Source organism: Phocoena phocoena, chromosome 6 (genome assembly GCF_963924675.1).
Source record: "Phocoena phocoena chromosome 6, mPhoPho1.1, whole genome shotgun sequence".
Lineage (NCBI taxonomy): Eukaryota > Metazoa > Chordata > Mammalia > Artiodactyla > Phocoenidae > Phocoena > Phocoena phocoena.
In genome coordinates, this window is record NC_089224.1 from 109,338,140 (window position 1) to 109,363,674 (window position 25,535).

The following is a 25,535-nucleotide window of genomic DNA, read 5'->3' on the forward strand; positions in this document are numbered from 1 at the left end:
TGGCAAGATATTATTTAACCTGTGTCTGCACCACCTATAATTTACTCATTAAATTCCTATAATTTTTAATTAAAAAAGAAAAAGAATTCAAAGTACAGACATGACAGACTGTAAAAAAGACATGATTACCAGTGAGTAAATAAAACAGAAGGACACAATCATAACACAGCAAAGAAATACAAGGCTCTGCAACTAGTAAGACAAAGTCTAACTGAGAACTAAGCTATGTCGAAGAAGGCTGCTTCTACTTCTCAATTCTTTCTTTCACTCCAAGAGTATTGATCGAGAGCCTGCTTTGTGCCACACTGGGCACCGTTCCAGGGACTGAGAATACAACAGTGGACAAGAAAATTCTTGCCCTAGTGGAGCTTACAGCATGGGGTGAAAGTAAAACAAACAAGTAAATACATAAAATGTTAGGTGCTGGTTAAGTACTAAAGAAAAATAAAGCAGGGGGACGTGGTAGAAATGGGGTGGAGAAGGTGGGGGGACTTTGTAATTTTAAATAAGGTAAACAAGATAGACCTCCACGAGATGATACTCCTGAGAAAGAAGTCAGGAAGTGAGTTCTGCAGATACCTGGGGGAAAAGCTTACCAAGGCGAGAAAGGCCAGTGCAAAGGCCCTGGGGCTGGATCGCACAGGGTAAGAAGGCCACGTGGTTGGAGGGGGAGAATTCAAAAAAAGTAGGAGGAGGCCAAGTTATGTGGGCTTCACATTTCATGATTCACTCCAGAAATACAATTAATGATTGCTACTAAGGTAAATACACAGAGTTTTTGTTTAGGGTGTTGGCTAAAATGTTAAACTGTATGAGTGAAGGAAGGTCAGCAAGAGACACAAGCCACTGACCAAAGTAACAAATAAGAAGAAGGTATAAACTTTGCAAGGTCAAGGGAAAGTCAGGAACCAGGGAAGTAGTCCAGCATCGTGTTCAGATTTACTGTGTTTACTTAATGATTATATTAGGTATTTTGCTTAATTCCAAACCTTAATATTGTTTCACTTCTTCCTTTCCATCATGTAAAAGAAAAGCTCTCCTTTTCTTATAAAAGACCAGTCTCCATGGTCTATAGATACTGTCACTGAATTGGAGCTCTGGTGCAGGGTTTCTCAGCCCCTATGGACATTTTGGACCAGGCAATTCTTTGTCGTGGAGGCTGTTCTTTGTGTTATAGGATGTTTAGCAGCACCTTTGGGTTCTACCCACTAGATGCCAGTAGCAACCCCCCAGCTATAATGCCCCTAACAACCAAAAATGTCTCCAGACATTGACAAATGTTTGCTGGGGCGGGGAGCAAAATTGTGCCTGCATGGTAATCACTGCTTTAATGTGAATAGATAAAAACATCAGCTCAGTGTATTAACTCTTTTTGTAATTCAATGGGTTGATCCTAAGGCATATATCTCTTCCTAACTTCTAAACATACCCAAAGCTATTTGCTACATATTTATAGTTCAGAAAGAACTAAACTCCTCAGATGTTCCAAACACCTTCCTGTCTCAGGGCCTTTGCACAGCTGCTCCCTCTATTGAATGTTTGTCCCATGCAACTCCTACTTGTCCCTCAAGTCCTGTTAAAGCCTTAACTGTCAAGCCCCCCAGGAAGCTTTCCCATGATCCAGAGCATAAGCATGTTAGGTGTTCCCATTTTTTATATGTTCTCACATATGTACTCGTACTTTGTTGAAACTATCACAACTGCAATTAAATAATTATTTTGGTCATTATTATTTAATATCTCCACCATTTCAGCAAGAAACCTATCGATCTTGTTGTCTCATGTATCTCCAGAGCACTAAAAGAATTACTGTGGGCTCAAATTTATATAGAAAAGCATATCACTGGCCAACTTTGGTACTTTATTACTAACAAATTATTATGCACCTCACAGGCGATCAAAGTACAATGATACAGACCACCATGGCTTAATGATAAATCTCTTAGGGCAAAATCTTGACTATGAATATATTTTACTTGAGGGTACATTTTTCCCTTTTGTTAACAACAAAAGCTATGAAAAGACTGTAATGATGACAAGAGGAACAAAAAGGCCCTGTTCATTAGATGACAATGAATGAGCCACGGAACGGAGTGGCTGTAACTGAGGTCATCCTTCTGGCTCTTTTGAACTCCTTATAACATTTATTTTAACACAGTTTATTCCACACAGCATACATCATATTGTGTTGCTTACTCTTGTATATCTGATAGCCGCAAATATATTTAAATTCCTCAAAGGGGTTCGTATTCTGGGATCCACAAATGAGTTTCAGAAAGTCTGAGGGATGCTTGAAATTGGATGTAAGACTAGTAATTTACTCATTAAATTACTATATAATTTACTCATTAAATTACTCCAGTGTTCATAGAAACACTTTCTACGAACAGGGTCAGGAATGTTTATACGTGTCTCAAAGGTGGCAATTTAAGACCCACCATCTCATATGATTCCATTTATTGATAATTTAAAAACTTGTAGGGATATTCCCATCATCTTTGGTCCATCTCATAGGAAGAAAAAACAAATTTTAGTTACCGATTTCCTCTCCTGCTTCAATTCCTGGACGTAGCGTGCTAACTCCATGGTGATCTGGGAGGTCATGTTCTCGGAGATGACTTCATGTTGTCCAGCATAATCGTTCATCTCATTCAGGGTAGAAAGGAAGGCTTTGCATGCTGTATACCTACAGAACAGAATGCACACCACTCCTTTTCAAACGAGGCACATCATCTCTCATGTTGCTTCCCACCAGCGAAACAGTAATTAAAATCAGGTTAATCTGCATACAGCTCCCATAGGGTCTTGACAATTCATTACACATAAGAGGGTTCTCATCAAAATGGTGCAGGATAAATTACAACTGAAACATTTTTCATTGTGTAAAGCCGAATTGCCCTACATAAGGCAATATTTGGCTTTGGTAATAGCCCACATATAACCCAAAATACATATATGTACTATAGGTACTAATATCATGGATATTTAGATCTAAATTATAGATAATACTTTTGGACTTTTCATGTTAAGATGTCTTAATTGCTGTCCGAAACAGACATACTTCTTGGATGAATGAGACGCCTGATATTACAAAACCAAATCAAGATGTAGAGTGCATAATCCACACTTCCTGTATTTGCTTAGATTATATTCTAAGCTTTTCCTAATTACCTTAACTGAAACAATCTGGAATGGGTCTAGGGACTCAGTATAAGTTATTTGAGTAGGTTTTTATTGTCTTTCCCCCAATTTAAAAACTGGCACAGATATGAATGAGGAAGGCAACTTGTTTTTGTAGATATATTATATCTACAAAATATATGTAGATTTCCTTTATAATCATCGCCAATGCCATATAGATATTACCACATAACAATCAATGATAAACACACCTGTATTCTTCTTCCTCCTTCGAGTTCTTTTTAGGTTGGTATTTCTTCGAAAGATTCCTAAAACAAAAAGGCAGACATGTCACCTTACACGGAAAGATAACTGAGAAATCAGGAATGAAAGAAGTCAGTGCTTTTGTTTACAAGTTAAAAAAAGAAAAGTCACAAAACGTCCACAGCTGAAATCCATTTGTTTCCTTCCATCTTTCAGCGTGAAAGACTTGCATAGCTTTGACTCTTTTACCTAAAGGTAGAGCAAATAAGAACAGAAATGGTCGCCAACTGGTCGTTTACCTGGATGTGAAGACCTGACATTATTTAACCGGAGAGGGCAGACCATGTGTTTCTATGCAACCATTATTGCTCTAAATCCAAGGCAAGCATATGGACTGAGTCCAGATGTTTGAATGAAAAATCAAAGTGTCAAGGGCAGGTTTTCAAGGCTGTGTGCCGCTCTCCCAAAACCTAATGAAAACTACTTGTGAATAAGTCTTCTTGAAGGAGGTAGAGACAATATTTGGGGGGATGTTTATGCTAAGACATTTAGCAAGGAGAACTTTTAACCTGCCTAGCAGGCTTGCACTGAACACACTCAGATTAGTCAAAATTGCTCTAATCTATCTTCCTAATCCCATCTCCAGGTCAAGAATCCAGATACTCCCCTCTACATTCTGCATGCTTCAAGTTACACAAAAACTAAGAGGTAATCTTGAAAAAAGAAAACTCACTAACATTTGTCCCACTGATTGATTTCTTTTGGGTCCTGATTTTGGCTTCTGTAGTTAGAAGAACAGCCATAAAGGGACTTCCCTGGTGGTCCAGTGGTTAAGAATCCATCTTGCAATGCAGGGGACACCAGTTCGAACCCTGGTCGGGGAACTAAGATCCCACATGCGGGAGGGCAACTAAGCCCATGCGCCACAACTAGAGAGAAGCCTGCACGATGCAACGAAAGATCCCATGTGCTGCAACTAAGACCTGATGCAGCCAATAAATAAATAAATAAATAAATATTGAAAAAGAAAAAAGGAAGAAGAACAGCCATAGATAAAGAGGATGCGGTACATATATACAATGGAATACTACTCAGCCATTAAAAAGAATGAAATAATGCCATTTGCAGCAACATGGATGGACCTGGAGTAAGGATGGACCTTACTAAGTGAAGTAAGTCAGAAAGAGAAAGACAAATAGCATATGATATCACTTATATGTGGAATCTAAAATATGGCACAAATAAACCTATCTACAAAACAGAAAGAGACTCACAGACATAGAGAACAGACTTGTGGTTGCCAAGGGGGAGAGGGCTGGAGGAGGGATAGACTGAGAGTTTGGGGTTAGTAGATGCAAACTATTACATATAGAATAGATGGACAACAAGGTCCTACTATATAGCACAGGGAACTATATTCAATGTCCTGGGATAAACCATAATCGAAAAGAATATGAAAAAGAATGTGTGTGTGTGTGTGTGTGTGTGTGTGTGTGTCTGTGTCTGTGTGTATATATATATATATATATATATAGAGAGAGAGAGAGAGAGAGAGAGAGAGAGAGAGAGGGAGAGGGAGAGAGCTGACTCACTTTGCTGTACAGCAGAAGTTAACATCAACTATACTTCAATTTTTAAAAAAAAGAGGGCTTCCCTGGTGGCGCAGTGGTTGAGAGTCCGCCTGCCAATGCAGGGGACGCGGGTTCGTGCCCCGGTCTGGGAAGATCCCACATGCCGCAGAGCGGCTGGGCCCGTGAGCCATGGCCGCTGAGCCTGTGCTCTGCAGCGGGAGAGGCCACAACCGTGAGAGGCCCGCGTACAGGAAAAAAAAAAAAAAAAAAAAAAAAAAAGAAGCAGAACAACAGCCCTAGGAGTGGACTAGTGGTCCACAGTGGGACTCCATATGACAGCATCTCAGTATTCACTTCCCTGTTTATTCCATGTTGCTATTCCTCTTTCATAGTAGCTACTTTCATTATTTCACATTCTATTTCTTTCATTTCCCCTGAATCTACAGATATGCCTAGAAAAGTGTGCAATAATAAGTTTACAGTTTTGATCATGGTACGTTTTACAGACAAAGCAAAATGTGAGTTCACCTCTAACAGGTGTTACTAGGTGACATGAGAGGCAGAGGACTTTAGTAAAAAGGACGTTGCTCTGGGAACCCAGAGGCCATGTGACTAGATGGTGTAACCTCAGACAAAGCAATGGGCAAGCCTGTGCTTCCGGTTCCTCATCTGTAAGCCTGAGTCAGGTGGGTGAAATGACCTCTATTGTCCCTTAAAGTTTGGAAATTCCCAGGGAATATATATCACCCAATAGAATAGTGATTGTTACAATTACTTTAAAAAGAAGTCATGGGGTTTCCCTGGTGGCACAGTGGTTGAGAGTCTGCCTGCCGATGCAGGGGACGTGGGTTCGTGCCCCAGTCCAGGAAGATCCCATGTGCCGTGGAGTGGCTGGGCCCGTGAGCCATGGCCGCTGAGCCTGCGCGTCCAGAGCCTGTGCTCCACAACGGGAGAGGCCACAACAGAGAGAGGGCCGCGTACCACAAAAAAAAAAAAAAAAGAAGTCATGGGTATATAACAATTTAAAAACTATAATTAGACAAACTGATGAAAGAAAAATCTACTGACTTGGAGGTTGCTATCACGTGAGTTATGCTTAAACAAACTACGTTGTGTTTTCTCTACTGATACTCTGGATACACAGTAAAGATTATCTAATAGATTTAGATTTGAAAGAATGTGAAAAAGCAGTATTTCCTTGAAGCAGGTGCCTTAGAGAAAAATTAATGCAAAAGAGAGAAATTTTTGTTTTTAATTTAATTTTTTAACATCTTTATTGGAGTATAATTGCTTTACAATGGTGTGTTAGTGTCTGCTTTATAACAAAGTGAATCAGCTATACATAGCTGATTCACTTTGTTAAAAGAGATAAATCTTATATATTGAAAGCATGGTAGAATTCTTTGAGTTGCCTACCACATTTAGTCCTTAAAAAGGTAGATTTAATAAAAACAATAGCTCCGACTTACATGTACCAGGAATAAAAGGGGAGCCACGGAAAGCAGATGACTAATCAACAGGTTATTTTCCAAATATATTTAAAGCAGCATATGTGGGACCTGCAGTATTGAAAAGCCTAGAGGTTGCCTGTGAGATATTTTTAGTGCATGGTTTTAAATACTGACCATTTCTTCTGCTAACTATAAATTACAAATGGAAAATGTCACTTCTAAATTCACATCTTATATAAAAACTCATTCAAAACTGTTATTTTAGAGGTTGATTTAAATCTACATGTTCTTTTTAGCTTTCAGTCATTAGCAGATGTAAAAATAACTTAAACTTTATATCTAGGTGAAGGGACCATAGCTTGAAGAGATCCAGGTGAAACCAGTACTTTTTATAGTTCCGTTTTACCAGTCAAATCCTAACCAGGATTAAAGACCTGTTGTGGGTGATCTCCAGTAAAGACGCTCCAGTACTGAAGAATGATTATCACTTTGACGATGTTAGCATATATAGCATTCAAAATGCTTCTTAAAAGCATCAATGGGGCTTCCCTGGTGGAGCAGTGGTTGAGAGTCCGCCTGCCGATGCAGGGGACGCGGGTTCGTGCCCCGGAGCGGCTGGGCCCGTGGGCCGTGGCCGCTGAGCCTGCGCATCCGGAGCCTGTGCTCCGCAACGGGAGAGGCCACGGCAGTGAGAGGCCCGCGTACGGCAAAAAAAAAACAAAAAAAAACAAAAAAAAACAAAACCCATCAATGAATAATTCACTCTATAGACACCAGCAGAAAACTAAAAGCTTAAGAGGTCTAGAAGGGATAAGGGTATTTCTCTCAGGGACCACTACAAAAAAAAGAGCAACTTGCATTTCCATTCTCTGGAGGTGGGCTTTCTCGCCCTATTTGTATGAGGTTACTTTAAAAATGAGCAAGCAAATAAACACCAAAAGCACCTTTAAATTTATGGCGTCTTTCTGAGAAATTTAAATTGTTTTATACACTTGCTCTTCAGATAGGCTAATTAAAAGGTAAAAGGAAAATATACATCTTTTAATAAAGATACTGGATTTAAATTTGGTTGGTCCTAAGAACTGCGGTGAGGCTTCTAAAAAGGAAAAACTTGGGCCTCATTCCAGACCCTCTGAAATGGAAGGTCCAAGGCGGGACACAGGAATGGTTTTGTGTTGTTGTTTTTTTTTAATCTGTCTTTTATATTTTAAAAGCTCACCACAGACTGCTAAATAAAGATGGCACAATAAAATCTGATCAGAGAATTGTGCTTTTCCAACAAGAGGCGAAATAAAAGCCAGGAAATTTTCAACAGCAGAAAATAAACCAATGAAGAAAGGCACGTCACCTCAGTCTACACACTCTGAGGAGTGGTGACCAGCGTGAGGGACAGAAAATTCTAGAACAGTGTAGAACAGATGCTTGACCCCACCCTCACAGTCACAGGGAGGGAAACAAGTCCACAGAACCCTGAAAACCGATTCAGACAGAAGTAAACTGAGGGGTGAGTAAGCACTCAGGGAACAGTGACAGAAAAGATCTGAGAGGAAGACATGCAGGCTGACCACCCAGATGCCAGGACTTGGCAGGAGCTGGGGCTGGCCACCTGGGTCTCTACTTCCCAGGGCTGCAGGCTGAATGCCTGGGGAAGATTACCACAAAACCTAGGGATTCCCAAGGAATAGGGGTGAACGCCTTTGACCTAATGGAGTGAATGCTAAAACAGAACCTCTAACAAAGTTTCAGAACGGACAACAAAACTCAGAGCCTCAAAGACAAGATGTACAAAAACAAGTGCTTTTGAGACCATGCCCCATGGGGTTAATAAAAACTGGTGACTAACAGAAATTCTTGAGCTTGCCTTCCAGTTTATTAAAAACCCCTTCACGTGTAACCTGCCTTCACCGATCAAGCCGATGCTGTAACTGTTGCTACAAAAGGCTTAGCTGTCCTCCAAGCATCACACAGCCGACACAATAAGATGTTTGCCTGGGTTGTTTTCCAGGAACTTAGAGCTAGCTGTGTCTAGCTCAAGCTCAAGCCAGCTAAGACTGGTCGGGACTACCTAAAACAGGGCCTGCACGGGTGTCTGGTAAATGACATTTTGACACCAGGAGGGCCAAAAACCCCACCCTCAGTTCATGCTAAGCGCCTCCATTTTTGAACATGCATCCCATGAAGAAGCAAGTAACTCAGATACGCCGCACAGAACACTCATTACCTCACCTTTTCCCTACCTGCAATCACCTTTCCCCACGCCTAAGACTACCCTGCTTCTTTATCCCATAAATATCCCAAGTCTCTCACCTTCAGGGAGGTGGATCTGAGACTTGTTCTCCTATCTCCTCGCTTGGCTGCCTTGTGAATAAACCCTTTCCCTCCTGCAAACCTCAGCGTCTCAGTGTTTGGCTTGTTGCATGTTGGCAAACGAACCTGGTTTGGTAACACTTTCCTCCACGCTGACCCTATAAGGGAGCTCAGAGGGAAAGACCAATGGCACCGGAAGCACAGCAGTGATCATTCACATTCTATCAAACAGGGGCACTGGTGTTGCTTGTGTTAATAACAAAAACATGCTTAGGCATCAACCTAAGACGTTGACATGTTTTATCTCATTAAGTCCCCTCAAGAGCCTTATAAGGTGAGAATTATCATCATTATTATTATTCACATATTACAGATGAAAAAGACAAAGCACAGAGAGTAATTTGTCCCAAATCATATTACAATTAAGTGGAAGAACATCCCAGGCATTGGGACTCTTAGAGTCTGTTACTTGTAACCACTTCACTAAACTGCCTGTATTAAATATAAGCAAGGTGAAGGGATGTAGTATGTAATACAGAAGAAAAGGAAGGGACTTCCCCGGTGGCGCAGTGCTTAAGAATCCGCCTGTCAATGCAGGGGACGCAGGTTCGATCCCTGGTCCGAGAAGATCCCACATGCCGTGGAGCAACAAAACCCGTGCGCCACAACTACTGAGCCCGCGCTCTGCAACAAGAGAAGCCACCGCAATGAGAAGCCCACGCACCGCAACGAAGAGTAGCCCGCACTCACTGCAACTAGAGAAAGCCTGCGCACGGCAACGAAGACCCAATGTGGCCAAAAATTTTTAAAAATAAAAATAAAGGGCTTCCCTGGTGGCGCAGTGGTTGAGAGTCCGCCTGCCGATGCAGGGGACACGGGTTCGTGCCCCGGTCCGGGAAGATCCCACATGCCGCGGAGCGGCTGGGCCCGTGAGCCATGGCCGCTGAGCCTGCGCGCCCGGAGCCTGTGCTCCGCGGCAGGAGAGGCCACAACAGTGAGAGGCCCGCGTACCACAAAAAAAAAAAATAAATAAAATAAAAATAAAAAAGAAGAAGAAAAGGAAGGAAGAAAATGACAGAGAAAAATCCGAAATCTGGAAGAAAACATACAAGGAAATGATGCAAATCCTAACTCCTCCAGAATATCTTACACTATAAACAAATTTAATAAAAACACAAAGCCAATAAAGCAAGAATCCCCAGCCTACAGGATAAAACAGAATGGGATGAAACTGGGAGGCTGCAAAGCTAAGGAAATGAACTAGGAACTAAAACACACAACTCCAGAGCTAATAAATAAATTAGGCTGGATATCAAATTTAAGAGAGGAAAGTTTTAAGACAATCATAACGTGGAAAGCAACTCTCATAATCAGAAAAAGAAAAAAGATCTGAAGAACAAGATGCTGTAACGTAAGGAAAATGGATCTCTGAAGCATATGACCCAATAAGTAGAACAGAAAAAAATTCAGATATAATTGAAGAAAGTTCCCCTGAAATAAATTATTGACTTTTCATATGAAAGGGAAATTGACAAAGAGTGATCAACCACAAGGCATTGCTTGGTAAGGTTATCAAACTGCTAAAGTGGAACAAAAAATTCTTCACATACAGAGTCAAAAAAGCAAGTCACCTACAAAGAATAAAAATTTGGCTGGCCCCAGACTTTTCAACCAGAAGACAATGTAGCAACAAAGTTTGGAGAGAAAAGTATGACCAGAGAATAATCAAGTCAAATTGTTGTTAAGTGCAGTCTACCTTCCACATCTGTGGGGTCTACATCCACAGAGTCAACGAACTGTGATCAAAAATATTGGGGGGAAAATTCCAGAAAGTTCCAAAAAGCAACACGTGAATTACTTCATGATGGCAACTGTTTACACAGCATTTACATTGTATTAGGTATTATAAGTAATCAAGAGATGATTTAAAGTATACAGAAGGATGTGTGTAGATTATACACAAATACTATGCCATGTTATATAAGGGACTTGAGCATCTTCAGATTTTGGTATCCGAGGCGGGCGGGGGCAGGGGGTGGTGTTCCTGGAACCAATACTCCACGGATTCTGAGGGATGACTGGATAGTGGCATTCTCAAACAAGAAAGAACTGGAGGATTATGCCACAGGCTCCTATAGGGGGAAAATAACCCTATTTTTCTTGAGGCCAACAAACAAGTAGAGAGGCTGTGGTAGAAGGAATGGTGATGAGCATAAATCTATAATTAAGACAAATTAACTGTGAGACTCATGTTACAGACTAAATTATATAACTCAATTAGGAGAGGAAGTAAAACAGGTAAATACTATTTTCTTTATCTTTCCTAGCAGTGAGTCAATTGAGCCTGTTTAAAATTACAACATGAGTTAAAGCAAAAACAAAAACAAACAAAAAACAGGAATGACACCCTACACATTTTTCATAATCTTTTTGCTAAATCTTATAAGAATTTAATATTTCAAGTTTGCTAAATCCTTCAGTTTCACTTTAATAAAATCTTTTTAATTGTACAAGTAAATTTAAATTTAATACCTTGCACATACAATATGCAACATATTTTATAAAATGACTTTTACACAGTTACCTTTCATTTACAATGAGATCCAATTAAAAAAAAAAAATTGACCAGGACAAGAATGGTTCATCAAGAAGAAAGTACAAACGGCTCAAATGTATAAAAACATACTCAACCTCATTCATGCTAAGAGACAAATTACCTTTCAGACTTGGCAATTTTTACTTATCAAATCGGCAAAGATAAAAAAGATGGGTAACAAGAAGCATTGAGGGTCAAGGTGAGTAGCACCGCCACGAACTCTGAAGTGGTGATGAGGGTCACAGCCTCCGAGAAGGGCAACTTGGCAAATTCTACCAGAACCAAAGTGCTGCTTTTAGGAACTTATTCTCTAGATATGCTTGCCCAAGTGTATCATGCAAGGTTATCCAGCAACTTTTGTTCAGAGTTGCAAACAACTGGAAACAACATATCCACCAATTCAATGCAACACTGTATAGCTGTAAAAAGTAAAAATAAACTCTCGTAATAATTTCCAGGATGCAGAAAGGCAAGGGCAGACTGAACTGCTGGGGAAGCAAGGAAGAAAACACACTTCCTTGCCTGTGTATCCATAATATCTCTCTGGAAGGATACGTAAGAGACAGATAACATTTATTGTCCCTGGGAACAGGGGTAAGAGAAGGGACACTCCACTGTAAACCATTTTGTACCTTTAAAAGTTTTAATCATATGAATTCATTACCTGGTCATAACAAATAATTTAGTTTGTTTTGTTTTTGTTTGTTTTGGCTGCGTTGGGTCTTCGTTGCTAAGGGCAGGCTTTCTGTAATTGCAGTGAACGGGGGCTACTGTTCCTTGCGGTGTGCGGGCTTCTCATTGCGGTGGCTTCTCTTGTTGCAGAGCACAGGCTCTAGGGTGCATGGCCTTCAGCAGTTGTGGTGAGTGGGCTCAGTAGTTGTGGTGCACGGGCTTAGCTGCTCTGAGGCATGTGGGATCTTCCTGGACCAGGGATCGAACTCACGTCCCCTGCATTGGCAGGCATATTTTTAGCCACTGCGCCACTAGGGAAGTCCTTTTTGTTTATTTTTAAAGAAACAGTTGCTAAGGGGCAATCAATAGTTGGTTCTCTTATATAGGTCATGTAAGATGTTTTAAGATTATATTAAGGGGACTTCCCTGGTGGCACAGTGGTTAAGAAGCCACCTGCCAATGTAGGGGACATGGGTTCAAGCCCTGGTCCGGGAAGATCCCACATGCCACGGAGCAGTTAAGCCCGTGCGCCACAACTACTGAGCCTGCGCTCTAGAGCCCGTGAGCCACAACTACTGAAGCCTGCGAACCTAGAGCCCATGCTCCACAAGAGAAGCCACCGCAATGAGAAGCCCATGCACCGCAATGAAGAGTAGCCCCCACTCGCCACAACTAGAGAAAGCCCGCACGCAGCAACGAAGACCCAATGCAGCCATAAATAGAAAATAAAAATTTTTAAAAAGATTATATTAAGAATTTGGGACTTTCCTGGTGGTCCAGTGGTAAAGAATCCGCCTTCCAATGCAGGGAACGTGGGTTCAATCCCTGGTCAGGGAACTAAGATCCCACAGGCCATGGGGCAACTAGGCTCTGGTGCCACAACTACTGAGCTCATGCACCTCAACTAGAGCCCGTGAGCCCAAACTACAGAGCCCACGTGCTCTAGAACCTGCGCCCCACAACTACAGATTACACGTGCCCTGGAGCCTGAGCGCCACAACTAGAGAAGAGAAAACCCACACATCACAACTAGAAGAAGCCCACACACCACAATGAAAGATCCCGCGTGCTTCAATGAAGAGCCTGTGTGCTGCAACTAAGACCCGATGCAGCCAAAAATAAATAATAAATAAATCTTTTTATTAAAAAAAAAAGATTATATTAAGAATTTGACCCTCCCTATGCTGCCTTGAATGCATAATAACTATAGCAGGGGTCAGCAAACTTATATATAAGCACATATATATGTATATGCTTATACATAAAAGCAAATTTATAAAGGGCCAGACAGTAAGTATTTTAGACTTGCAGCCCCATGGTCACGGGGCTGCAAAAGCAGCCATGGACAATACATAAATGAATGGATCCACCTGTATTCCAGTAAAGCTTTGTTTACAAAACCAGGCAGTGATGGGTTTGGCCATGGCCATGGCCAGTAGTTTGTTAACCACTGACCTACAGAAATCAAAGCCCTAATTATCATCTTCCATGTCTAAAATAAGTTAGAGTCTTTTTTCCTCTAATGCAGAAAAGAAATTATTTAATGACAGACAACTCCCCAAAGAGACCATGATGGTTTTTCAATATCATATTGATGTTTTAAGCAAGTCTTTGTTGAATATGCTCCAGTCACACTGGTCTTTCCATTCTTTGAACATGTCCCCACCTCAGGACCTTTGCACTCGCTGATTCCTAGGCCTGGAAGAACTGCTCTCAGATCTTTGCATGCCTGCTTTCTCCTTGTCTGTCAGTTCTCAAGCAATGGATTTCCCTGGCCAGTCAGGCTAAGTAAGCCTTGCCCCCCATCATGCTCTAATGCATCACTGGTTTTACTTATTCGGGGTGATAAATGCTATCTGTAAATGATTTACTGCCTTGCTTATTTGCATGCAGTCTTTTTTCCATAGTGAGAAGGTGAGTCCCTCAGGCTCAGGCACTTCCTGTGTCTCATTCACTAGAGTCCCCCCGCCCCCAACTCTGTTGACACATTATTAGTTGTTCTGTTTGTTTTTAAACCTTCATCAGCTCCCATAGGCCTGTGCAGACACATAATTCTCCCTGAAGCAGTGCTGACCAAATATTGTAGACCTGTTCCCTGTTGATTCACTCTTTCTACAGCTATTTACTAAGCACCTATTTTATGCACTGCTCCATACTACGGGGATTCATTAGTGAACACAACGCAAAGAGCCCTCTGCCCTTGAGAGGCTTATATTCTAGCAGGGAGGGAGCAGAAAACAACGAACAACACAATATGTAAGAAAATTACATAATGTTAGAAAGTTATCAGCGCTTTGGAAAAACTGAAAAGTCCAGCAGGGAGGCAGGGAGGCCCTTACTGAGGAGGTGACATCTGAGCAAAGACTTGAAGGAGGTGAGGGAGTTGGCCACGTGGATCCTGGGGGATGGACCTCTAGGTGACATCTATATGAAAGGCCAATGCAGCATCCCTGGGGTGAGCATGCCTGGCACGTACAAGATACAGCACGGAGGCCAATTCTGTTAGAGCAGAGATACGAAGGGAGAGAGAGAAAGATATAACGTCTGATAGATAGAGAGACCCGTTCATGTAGGGCTTTGTAGGACATCCACTGTAAGGATATTCGATTTACTTCAAGGGAAATGGGGAGACGCTGGTGTTTTGAATGAGGAGTACTGTGATCTGGCTGTCTTGTGGAAAAGACGGACAGTAGGAAATAAGGGAGGAATAAGAAACCAGTTAGAAGACTCATAGTAAGCCAGGTAAGAGGTGATGGGGGCTTGGACCACAGTGCCAGCAGTGGAGGTGCTAAGAAGGGCAGGGATCCTGGATCAATCTGGAAAGCAGAGGTACCAGGACTTCCCGATGGGGGCGGGGGAGTGTGGGAGAAAGATAAAAGCCAAAGATGACTCTGGAGTTTTTGACCCAAGCAAGGAAGGATGCAGCTGCCCTCGAGCCGAGCCGGGGAGTTGCGGGGAGCCGGGCTGCGGAGATGCAGATTTTGTTGGGATTTTTTTGTTTGTTTTTTGGCTGCGTTGGGTCTTCGTTGCTGCATGCAGGCTTTCTCTAGCTGCGGCGAGTGGGGGCTACTCTTCGTTGCCGTGCACGGGCTTCTCATTGTGGTGGCTTCTCTTGTTGTGGAGCACGGGCTCTAGGCGCACAGGCTTCAGTAATTGTAGGACGCAGGCTCAGTAGTTGTGGCACACAGGCTCAACTGCTCCACGGCATGTGGGATCTTCCTGGACCAGGGCTCGAACCCATGTCCCTAGCATTGGCAGGTGGACTCACAACCACTGCGCCACCAGGGAAGCCCTGGAAATGCAGATTTTGAGTGGATATTCTGTTTCAGACATCCAAATGGAGATTCTGAGTAACCTGTTTCTGGAGTTCAGGACAGAGATCAAGCTTGGAGACATCTGTTGCCGTAGAGATCGTACTTAAAGCCATCACCAGGAGAGTATAAATAGAGAAGGGAGGGAAGATGACGGAGGACTGGGCACCAGGGCACATTGGGGTGAAGTGGCAGAAGGAGAGGAGGAACTGCGAAGGGGGTTGAGCAGAGCTTCTGAAGAGCTTCTGGTGAGATAGGAATGAAGCCAAGAGACTGGGGTTTCAGAGGCCAAGCGAGGAAAGTGTTTCGAGGAGGGAGCACCCACCCCTTCAAAGATGCTGAGGGGTCAAGGGTGGTGAGGACTGAGGACAGGCGACTGGGTGGGACAGGATGAAGGTCACTGGTGCCCCGAGGAGCTGTTCTGGTGCACAGGTGCAGGTGAGCTAAATAGGGAGAGGAGGGGAACTGGAGAGACATTGTTGGGAAGGTTTGCTGCAAAGGAAGGCAAAGAAATGGTGGCAGCTGGTGGGGGAAGTGAGCTCAAGAGAAGTTTTGTTTTCTTGTTTGTTTTTTAATGATGGGAGACAGTGGTACATTTTTGTGACCATGGGAATAATCCAGTAGAAAGTAAAGCCTTGATAGCATAGGAGACAGAGGAAAACTAGTGGGGACAGAGCGACAGAGTCGGAGAGATGGGGGAAGATCTAGTGTGCAAGAGGAGGGCTTGGATTCAGCCAGGAGCATCAGAGGGAGGGGGCATCAGGTGTGGGAACAGATGCTGACAGATGGGTTACAGGGCCTGAGAGCCTGAGGGTGTCTTCCTCTATCTGCTTCAATTTTCTCAGTGAAGTAGGAAGCAAGTGGTGAGGATGGGAAGGGAGGTGTTGGGGTTTGTGGAAAGAGAAGCTATGAGAGACGCAGGCAGGCGGGAAAGCAAACCAACAAAGGGCAGGTAGTATAATTACGCATCAGCCTCACGGGCCCGGCCCAGATCTCAGTCCAGAGGCTTAGAAAACACCTCCAGAGGATTAGCAACTGTCTTGAATTGTCTTCAATTACTCATAATCTTTTTTTATCAACTTCTCCCAATAAGCACAAATTTAGATACTTTGCAGGTATGTGATGAAACAAATGTTAACATTTAAATCTCAGGAAAAGGACTTCCTAAGAGATCACCATCATAGCAGTAATACCGCTACTCTATTTCAAGTCATGAAACATGATCCAGAACAGGGTAAAATGGTCGATGGAGAGCTATTAAATGTTACCCCAAACCTATTATTGGGATTTGGAGTCTTTTCCAATAGCCTCCAATTTTGTTACCTAAATCAGCACTTCCCTCATAGAGGGGGATGAGAAAGGGCAGGGAGCCAGGTGCTTCCCAGAGGGAAAAAGAAAGCACCTTCCCTTCATGACATAGAACTGATGGAGAAATTTGCTGAGAACTGACTTAATGACATCCCATGACAAACCTCCAAAGCAAAACAAGACAGTGGATAAGGCACCAGGAAAGAAGAGAATAGGCTAAGAGAAAAAGAATACAACAAATGTAGGGAAATCCATTAGATGAGACCTTACTTCGCCTAAAGCTGTTAGGTAACCCATTTCCACATGAGAGACAACATTTTATGACAGCGCAATGTTTAAATAATCAACACAAAGCAGCTCATTCTCCATTCACACTTTCAGTTTTAAGAGCCTTAAAGTGCTAATGAGGCTGATACACATACAGGGCACCAGAAATTCATCTGGAATAAAATTTATTTATAAAATTAATTTACTTATTAAATTCTTATTAAGTAAATTTAAGAATAATTTATTTATTAAATTATTCTTAAATAAATTTATTTATTATTAAATACATTAAATAAATTATTTCATTGAGCAATCTGTTTTACATTTTATTTACTCAATGGAAACAAAACTTATCATCCATAAAAGTATACCACATGTACTACCACTTAGGTGCTTATTTACAAACAACAACAACAGCCCTCTGAGAAGCCACGTTCTTTCAAAGATACATGACATACACCTTATCCAGATGCTCTTTGGATTAAAATGAAATATTTCTAAACCAAAAGTCATCTAGACATTTCACAATCTGTGCAAACCAGCCAAACAAGAAATCATTAAAGGGACTTCCCTGGTGGTACAGTGGCTAAGAATCCTCCTGCCAATGCAGGGGACACATGTTCAAGCCCTGGTCTGGGAAGATCCCACATGCTGCAGAGCAACTGCGCTCTAGAGCCCGCGTGCCTATAGCCTGTGCTCCTCAACAAGAGAAGACACTACAATGAGAAGCCCACGCACTGCAACGAAGACCCAATGCAGCCAAAAATGAATACATACACAAATAAATAAATAAATTTTAAAAAAAAGAAATCATTAAAGATTTTGCCACTTCAAGTTCAAGCTTAGTTTTACCAGTCACTTTTAAACATTTTACATAAAAACACAACTTTCTTGGATAATTTCATCATTGTTAAATTGTTACAAGAAGGGCCTCCACAGGACCTCTCACGTGCTGCTGGAGGGATCGTGAATCAGACAAACTGTCTGGAAAATTGTTTGACTCCATCTACTAAAGCTAAACATACACAAAGCCTATGACCCAGGAATTCCACTCCTGGGTATATACTTTATATCCCCAAATTGGAAACAAGCAATAGCCTAGTGACAGTAGACTGGACAAACTATGATACATCCATATACCAAAATACTAAACACCAATCAAAAGAAAAGCACCACCACATGCAACAACACAAATGAATCTCATAGACATAATGAGGAACAAAGGAAGCCAAATATAAACAGTGCATAATAAATTATTACATTTGCATAAGGTTCAAAAATAAGCAAGACTAATCCAAGCTGTCAGAGATCAGGAAGGTGGTCAACTATGGGGGGGAGGGGGATGAACCAGAAAGGGCTGGGGCGATGAGGGGCCTCTGAGGCTGGGAATTTCCTGTTTCTTGACCTGGGTGTGGTCACATAGTGGTATTCATTCTGAAATTTTCCGGGGCTATACATTTATGATCTGTGCACTTTTCTGTATATATATTATATTTCAAAAATGTTTTCTGGGGAAAAAAAAATGGTGCTCCAAAATTCAGCAGAATCCTTTTAAGAAACAAAGCCTAGAGGGCAGACAGCAGAAGCAAGAAGAACTACATCCTGCAGCCTGTGGAACAAAAACCACATTCACAGAAAGACAAGATGAAAAGGCAGAGGGCTATGTACCAGATGAAGGAACAAGATAAAACCTCAGAAAAACAACTAAATGAAGTGGAGATAGGCAACCTTCCAGAAAAAGAATTCAGAATAATGATAGTGAAGATGATGCAGGACCTCAGAAAAGGAATGAAGGCAAAGATTGAGAAGATGTAAGAAATGTTTAACAAAGACCTAGAAGAATTGAAGAACAAACAAACAGAGATGAGCAATACAATAACTGAAATGAAAACTACACTAGAAGGAATCAATAGCAGAATAACTGAGGCAGAAGAATGGATAAGTGACCTGGAAGACAGAATGGTGGAATTCACTGCTGTGGAACAGAATAAAGAACCAAGAATGAAAAGAAATGAAGACAGCCTAAGAGACCTCTGGGACAACATTAAACGCAACAACATTCGCATTACAGGGGTCCCAGATGAAGAGAGACAGAAAGGACCAGAGAAAATATTTGAAGAGATTATAGTTGAAATCTTCCCTAACATCGGAAAGGAAATAGCCACCCAAGTCCAGGAAACACAGCGAGTCCCATACAGGATAAACCCAAGGAGAAACACACCAAGACACATAGTAATCAAATTGGAAAAAATTAAAGACAAAGAAAAATTATTGAAAGCAGCAAGGGAAAAATGACAAATAACATACAAGGGAACTCCCATAAGGTTAACAGCTGATTTCTCAGCAGAAACTCTACAAGCCAGAAGGGAGTTGCATGATATACTTCAAGTGATGAAAGGGAAAAACCTACAACCAAGATTACTCTACCCAGCAAGGATCTCATTCAGATTCAATGGAGAAATCAAAAGCTTTACAGACAAGCAAAAGCTAAGAGAATTCAGCACCACCAAACCAGCTCTACAAATGCTAAGGGAACTTCTCTAAGTGGGAAACACAAGAGAAGAAAAGGACCTATAAAAACAAACCCAAAACAATTAAGAAAATGGTCATAGGAACATACATATCGATAATTACCTTAAATGTGAATGGATTAAATGCTCCAGCCAAAAGACACAGGCTTGCTGAATGGATACAAAAACAAGACCCATATATATGCTGTCTACAACAGACCCACTTCAGACCTAGGGACACATACAGACTGAAAGTGAGGGGATGGAAAAAGGTATTCCATGCAAATGGAAATCAAAAGAAAGCTGGAGTAGCAATACTCATATCAGATAAAATAGACTTTAAAATAAAGAATGTTACAAGAGACAAGGAAGGACACTAAATAATGATCAAGGGATCAATCCAAGAAGAAGATATAACAATTATAAATATATATGCACCCAACATAGGAGCACCTCAATACATAAGGCAACTGCTAACAGCTATAAAAGAGGAAATCGACAGAAACACAATAATAGTGGGGGACTTTAACACCTCACTTACACCAATGGACAGATCATCCAAACAGAAAATTAATAAGGAAACAGAAGCTTTAAATGACACAACAGACCAGATAGATTTAATTGATATTTATAGGACATTCCATCCAAAAACAGCAGATTACACTTTCTTCTCAAGTGCACATGGAACATTCTCCAGGATAGATCACATCTTGGGTCACAAATCAAGCCTCGGTAAATTTAAGAAAATTGAAATCATATCAAGCATCTTTTCTGACCACAATGCTATGAGATTAGAAATGAATTGCAGGGAAAAAAACATAAAAAACACAAACACATGGAGGCTAAACAATACGTTACTAAATAACCAAGAGATCATTGAAGAAATCAAAGAGGAAATCAAAAAATACCTAGAGACAAATGACAGTGAAAACACTACGATCCAAAACCCATGGGATGCAGCAAAAGCAGTTCTAAGAGGGAAGTTTATAGCTATACAAGCCTACCTCAAGAAACAAGAAAAATCTCAAATAAACAATCTAACCTTACACCTAAAGGAACTAGAGAAAGAAGAACAAACAAAACCCAAGGTTAGCAGAAGAAAAGAAATCATAAAGATCAGAGCAGAAATAAATGAAATAGAAACAAAGAAAACAACAGCAAAGATCAATAAAACTAAAAACTGGTTCTTTAAGAAGATAAACAAAATTGATAAACCATTAGCCAGACTCATCAAGAAAAAGAGGGAGAGGACTCAAATCAATACAATTAGAAATGAAAAAGGAGAAGTTTACAACAGACACCGCAGAAATACAAAGCATCCTAAGAGACTACTACAAGCAACTCTATGTCAACAAAACGGAAAACCTGGAAGAAATGGACAAATTCTTAGAAATGCACAACCTTCCGAGATTGAACCAGGAAGAAATAGAAAATATAAACAGACCTATCACAAGCACTGAAATTGAGACTGTGATTAAAAATTTTCCAACAAACAAAAGTCCAGGACCAGATGGCTTCACAGGTGAATTCTACCAAACATTTAGAGAAGAGCTAACACCTATCCTTCTCAAGCTCTTCCAAAAAATTGCAGAGGAAGAACACTCCCAAACTCATTCTATGAGGCCACCATCACCCTGATACCAAAACCAGAAAAAGATACTACAAAACAAGAAAATTACAGACCAATATCACTTATGAATATAGATGCAAAAATCCTCAACAAAATACTAGCAAACAGAATCCAACAACACATTAAAAGGATCATACACCATGATCAAGTGGGATTTATCCCAGGGATGCAAGGATTTTTCAATATAGGCAAATCAATCAATGTGATAAACCATATTAACAAATTGAAGGAGAAAAACCATATGATCATCTCAATAGAATGATCATCTCATTCTCAATAGATGAAGAAAAAGCTTCTGACAAAATTCAACACCCATTTATGATAAAAACTCTCAAGACAGTGGTCATAGAGGGAACCTACCTCAACATAATAAAGGCCATATACGACAAACCCACAATAAACATCATTCTCAATGGTGAAAAACTGAAAGCATTTCCTCTAAGATCGGGAATGAGACAAGGATGTCCACTCTTACCACTCTTACTCAACATAGCTTTGGAAGTCCTAGTCATGGCAATCAGAGAAGAAAAAGAAATAAAAGGAATACAAATTGGAAAAGAAGAAGTAAAACTGTCACTGTTTGCAGATGACATGATACTATACATAGAGAATCCTAAAGATGCCACCAGAAAATTACTAGAGCTAATCAATGAATTTGGTAAAGTTGTAGGATACAAAATTAATGCACAGAAATCTCTTGCATTCCTACACACTAATGATGAAAAATCTGCAAGAGAAATTAAGGAAACACTCCCGTTTACCACTGCAACAAAAAGAATAAAATACCTAGGAATAAACCTACCTAGGGAGACAAAAGACCTGTATGCAGAAAACTATAAGACACTGATGAAAGAAATTAAAGATGATACCAACAGATGGAGAGATATACCATGTTCTTAGCTTGGAAGAATCAATATTGTGAAAATGACTATACTACCCAAAGCAATCTACAGATTCAATTCAATCCCTATCAAATTACCAATGGCATTTTTTATGGAACTAGAACAAAAAATCTTAAAATTTGTATGGAGACACAAAAGATTCCAAATAGCCAAAGTAGTCTTGAGGGAAAAAAACAGAGCTGGAGGAATCAGACTCCCTGACTTCAGACTATACTACAAAGCTACATTAATCAAGACAACATGGTACTGGCACAAAAACAGAAACACAGATCAATGGAACAAGATAGAAAGCCCAGAGATAAACCCACACACCTGTGGTCAACTAATCTATGACAAAGGAGGCAAGGATATACAATGGAGACAAGACAGTCTCTTCAATAAGTGGTGCTGGGAAAACTGGACAGCTACATGTAAAAGAATGGAATTAGAACACTCCCTAACACCACACACAAAAATAAACTCAAAATAGATTCGAGACCTAAATGTAAGACCAGACACTATAAAACTCTTAGAGGAAAAGATAGGAGGAACACTCTTTGACATAAATCACAGCAAGATCTTTTTTGATCCACCTCTTAGAATAATGGAAATAGAAACAAAAATAAACAAATGAGACCTAATGAAACTTAAAAGCTTTTGCACAGCAAAGGAAACCATAAACAAGATGGAAAGACAACCCTCAGAATGGGAGAAAATATTTGCAAACGAATCAACGGACAAAGGATTAATCTCCAAAATATATAAACAGCTCATGCAGCTCAATATTAAAAAAACAAACAACCCAATCCAAAAATGGGCAGAAGACCTAAACAGACATTTCTCCAAAGAAGACATAGAGATGGCCAAGAAGCACATGAAAAGCTGCTCAACATCCCTAATTATTAGAGAAATGCAAATCAAAACTACAATGAGGTATCACCTCACACCAGTTAGAATGGGCATCATCAGAAAATCTACAAACAACAAATGCTGGAGAGGGTGTGGAGAAAAGGGAACCCTCTTGCACTGTTGGTGGGAATGTAGATTGGTACAGCCACTATGGAGAATAGTATGGAGGTTCCTTAAAAAACTAAAATTGAATTACCATATGATCCAGCAATCCCACTACTGGGCATATACCCTGAGAAAACCATAATTCAAAAAGACACACGCACCCCAATGTTCATTGCAGCACTATTTACAATAGCCAGGTCATGGAAGCAACCTAAATGCCCATTGACAGACGAATGGATAAAGAAGTTGTGGTACATATATACAATGGACTATTACTCAGCCATAAAAAGGAATGAAATTGAGTCATTTGTTGAGATGTGGATGGATCTAGAGACTGTCATACAGAGTGAAGTAAGTCAGAAAGAGAAAAACAAATATCGTATAATAACGCATGTATGTGGAACCTAGAAAAAACCGGTCTGCAGGGTAGAAGTTGAGACACAGATGTACAGAACAAATGTATGGACACCAAGGGGGGAAAGCCACGGGGGTTGGGGATGGTGGTGTGCTGAATTGGACGACTGGGATTGACATGTATACACTGATGTGTATAAAATTGATGACCAATAAGAACCTACTGTATAAAAAAATAAATAAAATTAAATTTAAAAATTTTAAAGAAAAGAAACAGAGCCTAAAAGCAATAACTTGGCTTTTATGTTTACTGTCCTCTAAAAAATAATTTTCAATATTAAAAAAAACAACTGCTTCTACTGAAATATAAGCTTACATGAAAAGGGAAAATAAATATTTAAAGGATTATACATTTATAGTATAAAATGAGGATATAAATTATCTTTACATCCATTCTGCAGTTAACAAACAACCTTTCTCAATATCAACTTACCTGAGTTGCTTTGCATAGCTGAGTTCAATCTCTGTCCTTTCCTTTACAAATTTGATGTATTTCTCAAGAGTATCAATTCCCCCCTGTGTGTGTTTTTCTAAGTTGTCAAATTGATCCTGTTAATAAAAAACAAAGGGAGAGCTTGTAATCTTTCTCTGTGATTAACGTAACTTCAGTGAACAATTCTCTCAACAATAAATCAGTACGTAGAAAGCAGTTCTAACATTTTCCATGATTGTACTTGGGTGCTTTTTCGCTGAGCAAATTTTAAATCAACATTACCAAATTTGGTTTGAAAACTGCCTGCGATGTTGAACTCTGACCCCTCTGTTCACGTCCCCTATTCCTGTTAGAAACATGGTGTTTGGATGTATTTAATGTCCTAGCGCAAAGCAAAGTGTCTTCTGCAGATACCAAAAACTGAGAGATGAAACACACTCCCGTGTCAACTCAGTCACACTATTAGCACCTTAACTGTTATCTCTGAGTTAGCATTCAGGATAAGCTCACTGAAATTTGGGGCAAGGAAATGGCAGGGAGAAGAGTTACAAAATACTTGCTTTCTTCAAACAAATGACTCATGCGGACTTCATTCCAACATTCAACCATGCATCAAGTCTACACTATTTGCCAGGAATGGTGCTTGGGGCTGGGGAACAAGAAAGAAGAGAATTATAGCCACGATGTACAGGCTGCCTCAAGATTCCTAGTCTGGAAGGGAGCGGGTAGGTATTCCAGCCACCCCTAATGCAAAGGCGGGGAGAGGCCCAGGAATCAGGGGGACCGGTCCTGCTGGAGCTCAAGGTGGGGGTAGGGCACAAGGGAATGAGTGGTGGTGGGTGACAGAACTAGAGGGTCTGGGCCTGATCACCCAGGGCCTTGAATGCCGAGTTAAGGTGTCTAGACTCTCTGGTGGGCACAAGTGAGCCACTGAAGGGTTCGCAAAGGGAGTGGCACACCAGAGACATGTTTAGCATCACCAGGAGCTGGATGTCAGGGGACATCAATATCCAAAGCAGAGAAACTGGGAGCAGAGGAGAGGATTTTATAGACCATGAACAAAGAATCAGCTAGTCTTAGTGACTGGATGGGGAGGCTGGAAGGGATATGCAGGAGAGGAGAGGATTCTAAGGCGACTCCTTGGTTCTGTTTGCTGTGAGTACACAGGCGGAGGGGCAGCAGTTTGGGGTGAAGTGACATGTGGAGTCAGGGACTGACATGTCCAGAAGAGAGTTGGAAACGCAGATGTATTCAGGGCTCAAGGACGGAGGCCAGGGAGCCGGTAGATCTGAAACAATAGCCAAGGATCAGAACCCCAGAGTCGGCTGCAGCTCTGCACTGAATTCATAAAGAGGGCCAAAACCAGGGAGGAGAGCCCAGAAAGACCTACGAAGGTGGGGTGTTAGCACAACATTGGGGAAGAGAGAATTTGCAAAGGTGAAAGTCTGCTCATGAGAGGTAACAGTAATAGAGGATGAGGTTCTAGCCCAGGCTCTGGGACTTCGCAGAGAAAGGCCATGGAATATCTTAAGGTTTTAGTCATCCACCTACAAGATGAAGATAGAATCCCTGCATAATTTGAGAAATCGGTCGTGAGGATCATGTAAGATGGAAAAATGCCAAGTCAAATACAAAAACACAAAGCCACCATGTAACCCTATCCCAGGCGTGTGCAATCTTACAATATACATTCGGCATCGTCCTTCAGCTTATTTTTTAGATCCAGCATCTTCAATTTTAAATCTATCATTGTGCTTTGATTCTATTTTCCATTCAAAGCAGGGCA

At 40.9% G+C, this 25,535-nt stretch overlaps 1 protein-coding gene across 1 annotated transcript in view; it reads right to left on the reverse strand.

Annotated features, from left to right (window-relative positions):
- The window catches only part of FNBP1 (formin binding protein 1), a 91,045-nt gene extending 67,186 nt beyond the window's left edge, over nt 1–23,859 (reverse strand). Inside the window, exons 1-3 of the mRNA XM_065878510.1 lie at nt 23,750–23,859; nt 3,393–3,449; nt 2,539–2,686 (exon numbers count right to left, since the gene is read on the reverse strand). Coding sequence (XP_065734582.1) covers nt 2,539–2,646 — 108 coding nt within the window. The 5' untranslated portion in view covers nt 2,647–2,686; nt 3,393–3,449; nt 23,750–23,859. The remainder of the gene's footprint in view (nt 1–2,538; nt 2,687–3,392; nt 3,450–23,749) is intronic.
- Nucleotides 23,860–25,535: the final 1,676 nt, after the last annotated feature.